The sequence below is a fragment of the Camelus ferus genome, chromosome X (genome assembly GCF_009834535.1).
Source record: "Camelus ferus isolate YT-003-E chromosome X, BCGSAC_Cfer_1.0, whole genome shotgun sequence".
In the NCBI taxonomy this organism is placed as follows: domain Eukaryota; kingdom Metazoa; phylum Chordata; class Mammalia; order Artiodactyla; family Camelidae; genus Camelus; species Camelus ferus.
The window spans coordinates 44,188,161-44,203,187 of record NC_045732.1 but is presented as its reverse complement, the minus strand read 5'-3'; the positions used below and the strand labels follow the sequence as shown (position 1 = coordinate 44,203,187).

Sequence of the window (15,027 nt, the reverse complement as noted above, 5' to 3'; positions counted from 1 at the left end):
GCTGGAGCCAGATTTTCTTCTTCTGGACTAGAAAAAAATAAGAAGTTATGCTGGACAAGCCCACATGGCAAGGAATTGCCAGTAGCCTTAAGGAACTGTGGGTGGCCTCTAGGATCTAAGGGTGGCCTTCAGCCAACAGCTAGCAATAAGCCAGGGCCATCAGTTATAAGGCCACAAGGAAATAAACTCTGCCAAAAACCTGAAGTTGGAAGCAAATTCTTCTCCAGTCAAATTTTTAGATGAGAATGCGTCCTGACCAACACCTTGATTCAGCCTTTGAGAACCTGAATAGAAGACTCAGCTATGCCAGGCTCCTGATGCATAGAAACTGTGGGATAATCAACATATCTTATTTGTGGTACTCTGTTACACAGCAGTAACAAACGAGTGCACTCATACTGTACAAGTCTCACTAAGCACCTTGATCATCTAATCATATTTTTTAGGAACCTACTTAGAAATATGAGGAGACAGCCAAGGATGATGCAGTTTCTGAGGAAACTCTGATATCAAAGATAGAAATCTAAACCAACAAATAAACCAGAAAGTTAAAAGAAACAAAGAGATTAAAAAATAATCATTATTATCCTCAAAAAAATTAGAGAAACTGTTGCATCCACCAAATAAGAACAGGATGATATATATGGTAAAGAAAAAAAGATACTCAGAGAACAAAAAGTTGCTCTTAAAAATTCCTGTTCTTGAATTTCTTATTAGAAAGTGTCATATAATAAGGAATTGTCTGGTCTCTATCCCAGGTTCCTGGAATGGAACTTTTAAACCCTTGAAACTTCCTGAGTGATAAGAGTATCTTTGTTATTCATGGTAGACCTCTGGGACTGTGCCTGAATTGATGTTAATAAGGTGACTTATGGTGGGCCCCTAGATAGTTTCAGGATGGGGGCTGGCCTTGCTGAAAAGACCAGCTATATGATTAGAGAGTTGGCGCTTTGAGCCAGATGATATAAGCCCAACTTGATCTCTGGGGAGGGAAGGGGAAGCTGGAGATTGAGTTCAATCACATGGTCAATAATCCAATCAATAATGTCTACATAATGAAACCACATTAAAAACTCTGGACATCAAAGCTCAGGTGAGCTTCCTGGTTGGTGAATACATTGTGCCAGGAAAGTGATGCATCCTATTACCACAGGGTAGGGAGGGAGGTATGGAAGCTCCACTTTTTGGACTCTCCCAGACCTCATCCTATGGGTCTCCTGATCTGGGTAGTCCTGCTTTGCATCCTTTATAATAAAAATGTAATTGTAAGCATAACACTTTCCTGAGTTCTGTAAGTTATTCTAGGGAATTACCAAATCTAAGGGGGTCCTGGGAACCCATAAGTTGGTACTCAGTTGGTCAGAAGTGTGCTTCGTCTGGGGACTTCTGAATCTGCAGCTGGCATATGAAAGGAGGGCAATCTTATTTGGAACTGTGCACCCAACCAGGGAAGTCTGTGCTAACTCTGGGTAGTTAGTGTCAGAATTGCATTATAGTATTGCAGAAGGGTTGGAAGATTAAACTGATAAAATCTCCCAGAGGTAGAGCAAACAGACAAAGAGAAGGGAAATAGAAAACAAAATATAAGGAAATTACAGGATCAGTTCAGGAAGTCCAATATAAGAATAATATGACTTCCAGAAAAACAAGTCAGAAAAATTGGAGATAAAACCATGAAATGAATAAATCAAGAAAATTTATCAGAATTAAAAGACAGTTTGGGGGGGAGGGTATAGCTCAGTGGTAGAGTGCATGCCTAGCATGCATAAGGTCCTGGGTTCAATCCCCAGTACATCCATTAAAATAAATAAATAAATAAACCTAATTACCTCCCCCTGCAAAAAATATAAAATAAAATAAAGACAGTTTTAATATTTAAAGGGCCCCAAAAATGCCCAGCACAATGGAAAGAAAATAGACAAGCACTAGGGTATATCAGTGTGGCATTGCACACTAAAGGCAAAACAAAGAACCTAACAACTTCCAGAGAAGAAAAAAAGGAAATGTAGCTTCCAAAAGATCAGATATAAAAAGGGTTTCAGGCTTCTCAAAAGTTCAGCACTAGAATGAAGCAATGTCTTCAAAATTATTAGGGATATCACAGGATGAGCACAATGTCACAGATCTAGAGAGCAATTAGGCCATATTAGAGTAATTCTAAAAGGATGTCTCCCAGAAGATGAAACTGATGGAAGAGCCAATCTTCTTAATGTTTTCAATCTTCATATATTAGGAGACAATTTAGTCAATTGGGGAACATATTACAGGCGAAGTAATATTAAGTATACAGAAAATTACTAACTACTATATATACAATAGGTAAACAACAAGGTCCTACTGTATAGCACAGGGAACTATATTCAATACCTTATGATGGCTTATAATGAAAAAGAATATGAAAAGTAATATATATATATATATGTATGCATAACTGAATCACTATGCTCTACACCAGAAATGAACACATTGTAAACTGACTATACTTCAATAAAAAAAGAAAAAGAAAAAACATGAAAAGGAATATATATGTATAATTGAATCACTATGCTGTACACTAGAAATTAACATGACATTGTAAACCAACTATACTTCAATAAAAATAATGATAATAAAAAGAATATGAAAAGGAATATGTGTGTAAATGAATCACTATGCTGTACACCAGAAATTAACACATTGTAAATCAACTACACTTCAATGAAATGTTTTTAAAAATAAAAAGCATATAGAAAATTAAGAAATAGAATAAACAAGACAATCATCAGCTCCATTAAAAACAGATGTGCAAGAAAAGAAAGGTAACCATAGCATGTTACGTAACTCAACTGTGTGTAGGATTTCCATAATAATAATAATGTAAACACTGAATATGGATGTAATCACATTATGACATAACTGTACCAGCAGAGTGGTAGAGTGGGAAGTTTGTGTTTGTGTGTGCATGGAGGCTGATGCTGAAGATGAGCTAAACTCTCCTCTTCCATAGAATACTTTAATCTGAAAATTATGTATTAGCTGGATAAGCATGTTATTTGGCTAAAGGAATTCAAAGTAGTTGCCTCTGGGGAGTAGATAATGTGGGCAGAGGTGCTGACAGCTGTGACAAATAACTACTTGTTTCTTTAACCTGCATATAAAGTAAAAATTTTAGCAAATAAAAACTACTTTTAAAAGAAAATTCAAATCAGATTGTGTCACCAAATTGCTTCAAACTCCTAGTGGCTTGCCGTTGCAATTGAAATAAAATCCTCCTTCCCATGACATGTACTGCTCATCACGATCTGAATCATACCCATCTTGCTTCATTTCGTACCACTTCCCCACCCTATCGGTATCTGGGCTGCAACCACTCTGGTCCACTTTCTCTTCCTCAAATACAACAAGCTTGTTCCTATCACAGAGCCTTTGTGGTTGTTTTTCCCTCTGCCTGGAATCACCATCCTCAGATCTTTGCATGACTGGATCCATCTTTTCATTCAGGACCCAGCTAAAATTTGCCTCTTTTGAGATGCCTTTCACAGTCAGACAACTCCAAATTGAGGGACAGTCTAAAAGTCAACTGACCTGGACTCTTCCAAAATGTCAATGTCTTGGAAGACAAATTAAAGCTGGGACTAGTCTACATTAAAGGAGACTAAAGAGACAAGAACAACTACATGCAATTGATGATTTAGCTATTATTTTTACAAAGCTACACAGATCATTATTGGGACAATTGGAGAAATTTTAATATGTATTGTATATTAGATAATATTAATGTATCATTGTTAAACTTACTGAATATGGTAATCATGTTGTGTATGTACAAGAATGCTTTTGTTCTTATGAGATATATGCTGAAATGCTTATAGGTGAGTGTCATGATGGCTACATCTTTCAAATGATTCAAGTGAGAGATAGAGAAAGAGAGTCTTTATAGATATCAAGTAAATGTGGCAAAATGCTAACAACTGGTGAATATTAATGAAGAATATATGTGTTCACTGTATTATTTTTGTAACTTTTCTATAACATTGAAAACTTTCCAATCAAAATTTGGTGGAGTGATAAAATGGGAGTTGGAGATTTGCAAATACACACTACTATATATAAAATAGATAAATAAGTTCCTTCTGTATAACACAGAACTATATTCAATATCTTGTAGCAACTTATAATGAAAAAGAATATGAAAAGAAATATATGCATGTATATGTATGACTGAAATATTATGCCATACACAAGAAATTGATACAACATTGTAAACTGACTGTATTTCAAAAAGTTGGTGGGAAAAAATCTTCAACTTTATTCAGTAGGTTTGTCAACAGTCGTTTTGATGAAGAAATTTCAAACCATTTTGGATATGTTAAGGATTAAGCAAATAAGTAAAAGTACTGACGAAAGTAGCCCTCTAGACACTTTCTATCACATCATCTTGTCTTGTTTTCTTCATCGCATTTATCATTTCTAAAATATTTATTTGGTTTAGATATTTGCTTGTCTGTTTAATGTCTGTATTTCTCCAGCCTTTATCCTGTAAATGCTATTTGAGCGGAGATAATGTCTCTCTTATTTACTTGTGAATCCCCAGCATTCAAACAAGTGCCTACCCAGCACATAGATTTTCAATAATTACTTGTGGAATGAATGAATGAATGAATGAATGAATGAATGAAGCAATCCCCTAAAAAATCTTGGGTAGAAACGATAATCAGGCAGCTGCATTTTTGCACCAAGGGCCAAATTAAAGCTCTGAGACCCAGCTGGGAAAGGGCATTATTATTTTAGAGACCTATGAAGCTGAGAAAGGAAAAGGAGAGGGAAGTCAGCCTCATTCCGGCATTTGGAGTGTGGTTAAAGGGAATAAAATCTACCAGAAATGGCGGTGTGACTCCAAAGGTTACAACTAGAGGATAGGGACTTAAAACTAAAAGGTGAATGATGACAGTGAGGTCCTGGAAGTGACTTTTTAATGCTTTAATCTCCATCTAAGACAACTGAGTTATGTGACACCTTGTCCTTGCAAGTCACTTCAATTGTATGAAGACGCTTCCCTGAAATTCCCTCTTCCCACAGAGCCAATGAATTGTGCACTTTTTGCTCACTCTCAGTAATGGAGGAGGAGAACTTTAGGGGAAGAGAAAAAGAGGCACCTAAGAGCAGAGTAGGTAATTCTTTGGAGGAAAGTAAAGCTCCTGTACTCCCCAACTCTTTTCATCACAGCAATTCTGCCTATCAACCTCTCTTGATTTCCTTTTGTCACCTGTTTCTCCTTCCTCCATCATCCCTCCCAACCAGGTTGGTGCCAGAAAGAGGTGTTTGTGGACAGTAGTGGGATAATAAAGTAATTTTGTATAGGGACAATCGTTACTAAAATAATCTCTTTTTTTCCATTTTTGGATAGAGATACACACACATTCAAATACTGAATTGCCTCCATTATTGACATCACACCATGAGGGTTCCAAGACAAAATATTTTCCAGTCTTTCTAAACATCATCACCTCAGGAATACTATCAGCTCTACACTCTCCCCCAACCTCACCCTCCCCTCCCCTTGTGACCTGTCACACCAATGTCGATTACTTCTTTCTCCTTGGCATTAGAGCAATCTGTTTTCTTTTATTAGTCTGAGCTCAGTTTAGATCCTTGGAAGTTCTTGACTGGATGGCTGTTTCTCATCAGCTTTTCCCCATATCTAAGTCATGGGAAGTTAAAAGATTCTACCAAGATCCGTTTTCCTTATCCTCCTTCAAATTGTCCTCGATCTCGTAATTGGCTTTCAGGTCCACAACCATCCCATCCCTGCCTGCCTAAGAAGACGTTTCTCTCATCTTCTCCATTCTGCTGGCCATTCATTCATTATCAGTTAGAATTTCAAATTAGGGATTCTATTAGCATATTGAGTCCATGGAAGCCAAATGACCCATGATGGACTGAATCCAAATGTATAGGCAGGTGGTTAAGCAGGTTGGGCCAGCAGCTTTGGCAATGCAGGCATGAAACTAGAGATCAGAACAAAAATCAAGAAAGAATTATAATTTCACAGATGACCCCTGAACTAACTGGATACCAGCTGAAGGGGAACAAAGTAGATTTGTACGTGCTTCCAGAACAAAGTACACTGTCAAAGATAACTTTTCTCACTGGTTAGTTTCACCATGTCACCCCTATACTCAAACAATCTTCATTGGCTCTCAATTACCTTTAAAATCAAACCTTCAAAACTTTCAATCTGGCATTCGATGCCTTTTACATCTCCCCTTCTTCCTACTACTTACTCTGCTCTAACCTCATCTCTCATCAACCCTTGGTATGACCCCCTACTTCAACCAACATGGTGTATTCTCACCACCAGATTTCGATTCTTGATCCTCTCCTTGCCTGTACTATTTTTCCACTTCCTCCCTGCTGATCTATATTAACTGAATCATTCAAGACCCACTTCAAGAATGCTCCCTTCCAGGAAGTTTTCCCTGATTCACTCACAGTGTCCCTAATATTTTGTGCAAGAACATACTTGAAAGCTAGCTGAGCAAGTTCAACTTTTCCCCTCCACCTCCATTTTTCACATGAGAACACTTGAAGCCCATAGATGTCAAATGATTTGTATAAGGTCACGCTGTGAATTTAGTGGTAGAAACTTACTGAAGCCAGACTTCTTGATTCCCTTTGTACTTTCCTTTCCACACTGTCAAACGTTGTTCCCTACTATCACACCCCACACGCACAAGTACAAAGTGTAGTGTCATGGTCAGAAACTGACATCTGTGTTTGAATTGTTTTTTACCTGTATTTGTCTTATCTCAACAACCAAGTTCTAAAAATTCTTGAAGGAAACAATCGTGTCTCATATCCTCTTCTCCTTCCCACTGGCACCTAAAAAGGACTGTATGCACCTCAGACTGGCAGTAAATGCATCTTAACTGTGGACTGCTTCATTTCAAAAAAATATAAAAACTGAATCATAGGGTTGGGGATTAACAGACATATATTACTATATATAAAATATATAAACAACAAGGACCTGCTATAGAGCACAGAGAACTATATTCCAGTTCTTGTGATAACCTATAATGTAAAAGAATCTGAAAAAATATATATTTATGTAGGTATATGTGTAACTGAATCACTTTGCTCTACACCTAAAACTAACATTGTCAATCAACTACACTTCAATAAAAAAATTAAAAACAAAACAAATAAAACAGAACCAATAAAACAAGTACACTCTGAGTGGATTATTACATTACATACATATTCAAAAAGGTTCCTCTAAACAGGGACCTCCTCGAGTGAATGTGGTTAGAGATCATTAACTACCATCCAGAGAAAGAGTGAGAGCTGAGAAACCTCAGGGTAAAAATGTAAGAATCACTGCTCCTCTTACAGGCTCAACAAATAGAGGGGCGTTAAAACAGACTTTCCACATTGCGATGGAGAGGATTTACACAGCCCCTGCCTCACAACCCCCAACTCAGCACGGCGCTCTGGGAGTTTGAGTGACACAAGTTCTAAATGTCTGTTTCACCACCAATTATCTCTGTGACCTAAGACATAGCACTTAATCTCAATGGACTTGTGTGTTCTCGTCTTTAAAAGGTTAGGGAGTGGGGATGTGGGATGAAAGTCCAGACTTGCTTGGCCTCACACATTTGTTGTGAGGCTCAAGTGAGATAATATATGTGAACATCCTTTAAAAAGCAAAGGCATTATATGAACACAAGGTATTAACTTTTTAAGTCCTAATCCTGGAGCAATTAAATCCTAGGAGACTAGAGCAAGCAAAAAATAACAGTTTTGCATTTTAAGCCCATTGAAATGAATTGTCTGAACCCTCTACCTTCCTCAGTAAATGCTGTTCTTCATCTCATCTCTTTATTTTATTTAGTAGAGTATTATAAAGGTTGTTATTTTGGCTTTGCACTTTGCCAAGGTGGCAGAAGTCGGGGAAGTTGGCAGCTGCTAAGACTCAGGAGAGGCACCTATTTCTTCCCTAAATTGCTCTAGAAGGGAGGGCTGAGGAAAATTGAAGCTATTGGACAAAGGAGAAAAAGGGCTTCCACTCAAGCTCTGCAGTGTCACACCCTCATTCAATAATGAAAAGAAAATGAAAAAAAAATGAGGGATAAGAGCTTTAATTTTGCCACATTTCTCAAGTTTTCTCTCCTTTGCCTCTCCAGAGTTCCTAATGCACCTAAAATCAAAGAATCTCTGACTTGGATGGACTTTATTTTGGGTGGAATCAGATAAATGTTGGGGGTGGGGTGAGGTAGCACATTACATACTCAAAGATATGAGCCCACTGTACTGATCTACCCTTCATCCAGCCCAATTGGGTAACATATATAACAAATCCAAAAGTCCCACTTTAGGGACTATGCCTGTCCTGGGACATCCAGAACCATGTCCACCCAAGCCTCTGTGGAGATGGTCGTCATTCTTATTCTTACTTAGCTCTTGGCCCTTATATCAGTATTGTTCAATTAGAAAAGCACCTCTTAGGAGATCATCAATCATCTGAAATGTCAAATACTGTTTAAAAGCAATGCAGAATAAAAAAGACACCCTAACTGGTAACCTTCAATGAATCATCCATTTAGCAGAAAATTCCTGAATCCTTACTATAGCCTCAGCCCCTGGTTAGGTTTTGAGGAAAATACACCAGCATCTAAGTAAATCTCTCTCTGTTAAGAGACCAGTAGACTACAGGGGAGAGGGTATAGATAAGATACAGCAAATATGCCTCCCTAAGTCAGGCACCAATGAACCCATTCTAACCAACCTCCCCTGTGTCCCCTCTCCATGGTCCCATGTAAAGCATTGTATTCAATGCTGGGCTGAGGGGAGGCTAAAAAGCAAAACAAAACCTTGCTATAACATAAGGTAATAAGGCAGCTTATGATGTGCTGAGAATTTTTAAAATTAAATTAATCATAACACAATCCAGCCAGTATATCTCTAGTAACCCACCCTCATGGAGCAAAAGCCATGCACAAACAACTACTTCAACATTCATCTTCAAACTAACCTTGCAGCAAGAGTTTACATCATACATTTTGGACTCCTTCTGATTAACTATAGAACTATAGATAAGTATCAATGACCATATATAAAACAATAGCTCCAAGTTGTCCCCTGGTAGTGTCCTGCTTGATGACACCCAGTCTATGCCCAACCCCACCCCATCATTCTCCCCAAGAGGCCCTTATACTCAAGACTCTCTGCCTTCAGCCCTTCTAACTATATGCCAGGGCCTAGTGAAAATGAGATTTAAATGTGAGCTAATGGCCCCTTCTAAGGACAGAGATGTCATCAAAGTCTGAAAGCCTGAAAAGTAAGCCCCAAGCATAGGCTTACTGGCTGGTTAGATCTGGCATTTGTATGTTTCAGTCCTGAACCCTTAGGGTTAAAAGCAGCTTGGCTGCTTGAGTGTGGGATAGAATAAAGGCGAAAAAACCCCAAGGAGGATGAAGAGGATGAGCCCTTTGTGTGGGTTTACTGGAAGGAGGCCTGCCATCATTAAGGGACTTGATAGACAGGGCTCACCTCCCCTGGGCTTCTCCAGCCCCTGAGGTTAGGGATGGTCCCCGCACTAGCTTAATAGCTGCCAAGCAGTACTATAACCCTTCTCCAAAAGAGTGGGCTTAGGCTGTGACGCTGCAGTGAGGATCTGGGAAATGCAGATCTCATCAGAGATTCTGGTCTTTGGAGGGGGCTAGGTGAGACTGTCTTTTGTGGTGTTATTTACTGCTGGGACGTGGTGTGGTGTAGGGAACAGAAAAATGTTGCAGGTTCTAGAAAATTCCGGGTGGGTCAGTGTCAGCTGGCAAAAGAAGAGGGATGAGTGAAGAATATGGTCTGGGAGGAGATGGTGGAAGGAGGGGCTGCAGAAGGAGGGCTGCCATCCACAACTGCAGCGTTATGTGTGTCGGAGATAAATTCACTTGTCATATTTCAAATTAGGTTTACAGGTGCTCCTTCCCCCATCCCCCCACACAGTAGTGGCTTAACGGGTGGTCTTCTCAATCATTAACTGCAATTTTGCAGTGTACTGGCGTCTAAAGTCTAGGTCTGACTGAGGTGATGGTTTGTATGTACGTGTACGTGACTAACAATCGAGAGAGCTTCTAAAGTCTCCCGATGTGGTGGGAAGGGTGCTGCGGCAGGGACTGGCCGTTCTCTTCGCAAGAGAATCTTCCATCCCTAATTTCAGAGCGCTTCCGAGGTATCAGGAGGTGAAAAAGGTATGGGTGTTGCAGTGAATTTCCCCCAGCCCAAGATACACACACGTACATACACATTAACAAGTTCGGCAAAAAGTCCTCTTGATGCCTGGGAAGTCCAGCTGAAAGCAAAAGGCAGTCTCCCATGGCAAAGGCGAGCCAGACAGACGCCCCGATCGCTGCGGAGACCCGGGCAGCCTCCCCTCTGGAGCGCGCAGCCCAGCCACCGCTACCCGGGCACTCTTGCCTCACTCTCCGGGCTACATCTGCAGGCTGCAGAAAGCCAGGGCTCCCACCCACCTTCGGCACACACCTTTCCCGAAGCATCCCCAAACCCTGTACCCAACGGCAAACGCGCTCGAATCTGGCAAAGCTCAGAAACGCAAAAACTGAGAGGGGGAACAAATTCTACTTCAATTCAAGGGCTTGCATAAACACACACACACACACACACACACACACACACACACACACACACACACACACACATTTTACTTCAACCCAAAGGACTGAACACACACACACACATCCCAACCCCGTGCCCCTTAATTTCTTTTCCCAGGTTAGAAAAAAGGGTTACTTGCCCACAGAGGCTTGGAGATGGGGGGCAAGAGGTTGGTCCGAGGCTAGGTTCACCTGCTGCTGAGGTGAGAGAGCAGACACAGGATGAAAGCTGTTCTGAGCAGCAGCTCACAGCTGAGTGGTTAGGGGGATTGCAAAGACCCTCAAGTTCGCCTAGAGCTTTTTTTTTTTTTCCAATCGCGTCACTAAAGGGTTAAACGCGACCGGGCTCCAACCGCCCCCACCTCCACGCCTCCCCACTCCCCCTCCCCTTTTTGTCTCCCCCCTCCCCTCCCGCGCGTAGCTAGGAGGTCATCAAGCGCTCTGTCCAGTCCGCGTTCGCAAGCCCCTCTGCTTCCCGCCCATCGGGCCCGTGGCTGCTTACGAAGAGGTGTGCGCTCACCGAGGGGCGTGTTCCAGCTCTGGGAGACGCCGAGCGCCCCCGGGTTACACCTCAGAGCGGAGCCAGCCATGGAGCGGGGCGGGGGAAAGTTTGGCACCCTGCAAGGGGTTGTCGAACTGGGGTGGGCGGGGCGCCCGAGGGTACTTTAGCCCTCCGAATTCAGGGGCGCCGGCTGCCGGGACCTGAGGCGGTGCGCGGCCATGGACCGCGGAGCGGCCGCGGCCCAGGGCACTGCCCCGCCTCAGGATGGAGAGCAGCCCGCGGAGTCTCCGGAGCCGCCGCCGCCGCCGCCGCAGCCGCCGCCGCCACTGCCGCCGGCGCGGGCTCCTCCGCTGCTCCACGCGCCTTCGCCAGAACCGGCACCTCAGTTCTGTCCAGAGCCTGCTCCAGAACCCGGTCCGGAGGCGAGCCCAGAACCAGCCACAGAACTCGACACAGAACCGATCCCAGAACCAGATACAGAACCGGCCCCCGAGCCGACCCCTGAACCAGCCCTAGAACTAGACACAGAACCGATCTCAGAACCAGCCACAGAACCGGCCCCGGAGCCGGCTCCTGAACCAGCCCCAGAACCGGCCCCCGAGCCGGTCCAGGAACCAGCCCCAGATCCGGCCCCAGAGCCGATCCCAGTACCAGCCGTAGAACCGGCCCCCAAGCCGGTCCCAGAACCAGCCACAGAACCAGCCACAGAGTCCTGCCCTGAGCCGGCTCAAGTGTCCCGTCCGGAGCCGAGCCCAGCACCACGTCTATTGCAGTGTCCGGTGGTCGCTCCAGAGAAGGGTCTAAAGACCTCGCCATCGCCCCGAACGCCAGTGCCGTTGTCCAGTATAAAGGTAAGAAAAAGACCCCCTGGGGCGGGAGGGAAAGAAGCCAGGCGAGGCCGGATGGCTACCCGACTCGCAGGACTCTGGGCATCCTTAGCATCACATTTGGCTGCTACTGGCTAGCAAAGATGCTCAGAAAGATGCGGGGATAGGGGAGCCCGGGGGAGTGGGAAGCGGTTAAGAGGCGCGAAGCAACATGTGGAAGTGAGAGTGGGCTGTTTGGGGCTAGAAACGGAGGTGATGGCACGGGTTGGGAGTCGGAGCAGTTTTCCCCATGAGAAGTGACAGTGCGGTGAGCGCCTATATCTTGAAAAAGAAGAGGAAGGCGGCCCAGGCGGCGCAAGAGACCTCGAGAGGTGTTTGTGGCTGGCCCAGGGTACACAGGGATGGGATTGAGTGCGGGCGGTGGGACACACCTCTTAGCCGCGGTCACTGCCGCAGAGGCCCAAGCTGCGGAGCCGCAACCGTCTGCTCGGCCCCCTCCCTGCCACTGGGAAAGGGGTCCTCAGCTGGGGCGCAACTGGCAGCGCTCCAGGGAGGGGCCCGGAGTCTCCGTGGGCTGCTGGGCGCTGGTACTCAGGGTGGGGATGAGGGGTTGGGCGGCGCCCACGCGCACTGCAGGGGAAGGGCAGGGTTCGCAGGGGAGGAGGGGGAGAGCATGCGTGTGTCGAAGCCACCATTCCATCTGTCTGCAGGATTTCCCGGCAGGTAGGTGCAAACACAGTGATACAGTGATGGGCCGCGTCACAAACGGGCGACTGGCATCCCGCACCGCAGCCAGTTGCAAAGGTACAGGAGTCCCGGTTTAGAGACACGAAAATAGGAGTTGGTATTTGAGAGTGTTATGAATGGGAACCCTTATCTCTTCCAGTCTTCAGAGATGCCTTCGTAAACGTTGCACTTAGCCGGGAGAAGACCAGTGGAGGATCCTCGGTCACCCGCCCGGGGGGAGGAGGGAGGAAGAAGGTTTTCGGTGTTTGCCTTGGACCTCTGAAACCCCGTCCACTCTTCAGAAAGAGCCTGTCTGTCTTTCTTGCTTTCTCTGTGCACCCCCTACTCTTCGTTTTTCTCAAACTTCGTTCCACGAGACTGTGAAAATCATAGTCACGCATACATAGACTTTCATTTAGCTTCTCCCGAAAGGAAAACAAAACAAAACACGGAAACAAACAAATAACACACCATACCAACAATGCCCGTCCATCCTGCTGCCTAGCAGGGCAGAGGGACATGGCTCTGGAATCGTTCTGCTCTGCACTGCACACTTGTAGAATGTAGGGGAAGGGGGCAGAGGTTGGCATCTCGAAATGGAAATGAAAACGCCGGTTCCTTCCTCAGTTATGGGTAGGGAGGCTCGAATTCGCAAAATAACTGCAATGATAAATGACTGAAAAGAGAGGAAAGCTAAAGGGGAAAGTTTCACAGGGAAAAAAAGTGCAGAGGTTTGAAAAGAAAGAAAATAGAACTGTAGGGGACTCAGACATTTTTTTGCTAATCTTAACAACCCCGCTCTCCCGAGGGGGTGAATCTCTCCCCCTTCCTGCAGCAACCTTTTCCTGCAGTGATCTCTGAAAGAGAAAGGGAAGAGCAGCTAGACCTGGGAGTTCACCCTAGCCAGGTGCTTGCTCTTGTCTTTCTGGAAGAGTTTGCATAAAGCTGGTGAGAGCGTGTGCAACAGGGACCACCTGACCTGTGGCCTTCTTAAATGAGATTCCTGGAACCTGGCTGAGAAAATGACACTTGGGGGATTAATTTCCAGGCTGGTCAGCGAATGTATGGCCTCTTTGGCCTCTGGAAGACTGACTGGAGGCCAGGAGCTCAAAGGATGAGCCCTGTGACTGTGGGAAAGTGTGTCCCACCAGCTTGACAAAAAAAAAAATGTCTGTTGCCAGGCAAATAAGGAGGATCAAGGTAAGGGGAACCGGGTTAGCTTCCTCTACATAGTATCCACTCAGGTGTGCTGGCCAACTGACCAAGCACTTGTCAGCGGACCAGGACCACCCCTCCTACCCCAGTCTCCAGGTTTGATTTTGCCAAGTAGAGCTGGTCATTTATTTATTCAGTCACTTATCTTGTAGAGTAGGTTTAAGAACCCTGACCATCTGCTAAGAGGGCCATATAAATGAACCCATCAGTGGCTCTAGAGGATTTTGAAGGATGCAAAGATCTGGGTAAATGCTAAAATTGCTGAAAGCAGAACCCTTCTCCAATACCCTAGGTGTTGCTATGCAATTGCTCTCTGGTGCAGATGAGAACATTTGATCTTCAGTGATAGGACCATTCTCTGCTGCATTTTCCTCAGGCGAATAGCACCCGTAACCAGCTGACTTGCATCTTAACATTCAAGGCAAACAGGTTGCCATCTTAGCTAGGGTGGCATTGTTCTCAGACACTGCCTCCTTGAGGCAAGCTTGGGGAATGACATATATATATATACACATAAATATTCACGTACACACAATCTCAGAGATAAAACAAAATATAGCTCTCATCGCACAATGAAATCCTACGTGGTAAGGGACAGCCAGTATCAGTAGCATGAATGAAACTAGCCTGATAAGTCAAAGGATAAAATGAGCAAAACCAAGAGTTTGGATGTGACTGCAGGTTTCTCCCAGATAACTTTGCCGACCAGCACAGCAACAACAACAACAACAACAACATCTTCTAGTGTGTGGTCTGCTCTATTTTGGGGTTCAGAACTTGCTGGTTGCAAATCTATGCCAAGCATGAGGGTAGGGACTGAGAAAAGGGGGCTCACGTTTTCTTTTTGAATAGCTACCAGGATAACAGTCTGTGAACCAAAGCTGTCAATTTCCTTCCTTTCTGAAAATGGCTTGATTTCCAGGAAGTGAGCCGGGGGTCTCCCATCTGCTGGCAGCAAGTGTGAGTAAAGATGTGTGAATTTGTTCTTTAATGATGCTATGACCCTCTTGCCGGGAGTGGGGCTTACACGTGGATCTGTTTCTCTCCTCTCAGCTGTGGTTGAAGAAAGACAGTTTATATTTTTATTCATTGGGTTTTGACCAGC

General features: G+C 44.1%; 1 protein-coding gene across 1 annotated transcript in view; it reads left to right on the top strand.

Moving 5' to 3' along the window:
* The first annotated feature begins 11,331 nt into the window (after positions 1 to 11,331).
* Positions 11,332 to 15,027, top strand: part of DGKK (diacylglycerol kinase kappa) — a 147,638-nt gene continuing 143,942 nt past the window's right edge. The window contains exon 1 of the mRNA XM_032475258.1: positions 11,332 to 12,005. Coding sequence (XP_032331149.1) covers positions 11,373 to 12,005 — 633 coding nt within the window. The 5' untranslated portion in view covers positions 11,332 to 11,372. The remainder of the gene's footprint in view (positions 12,006 to 15,027) is intronic.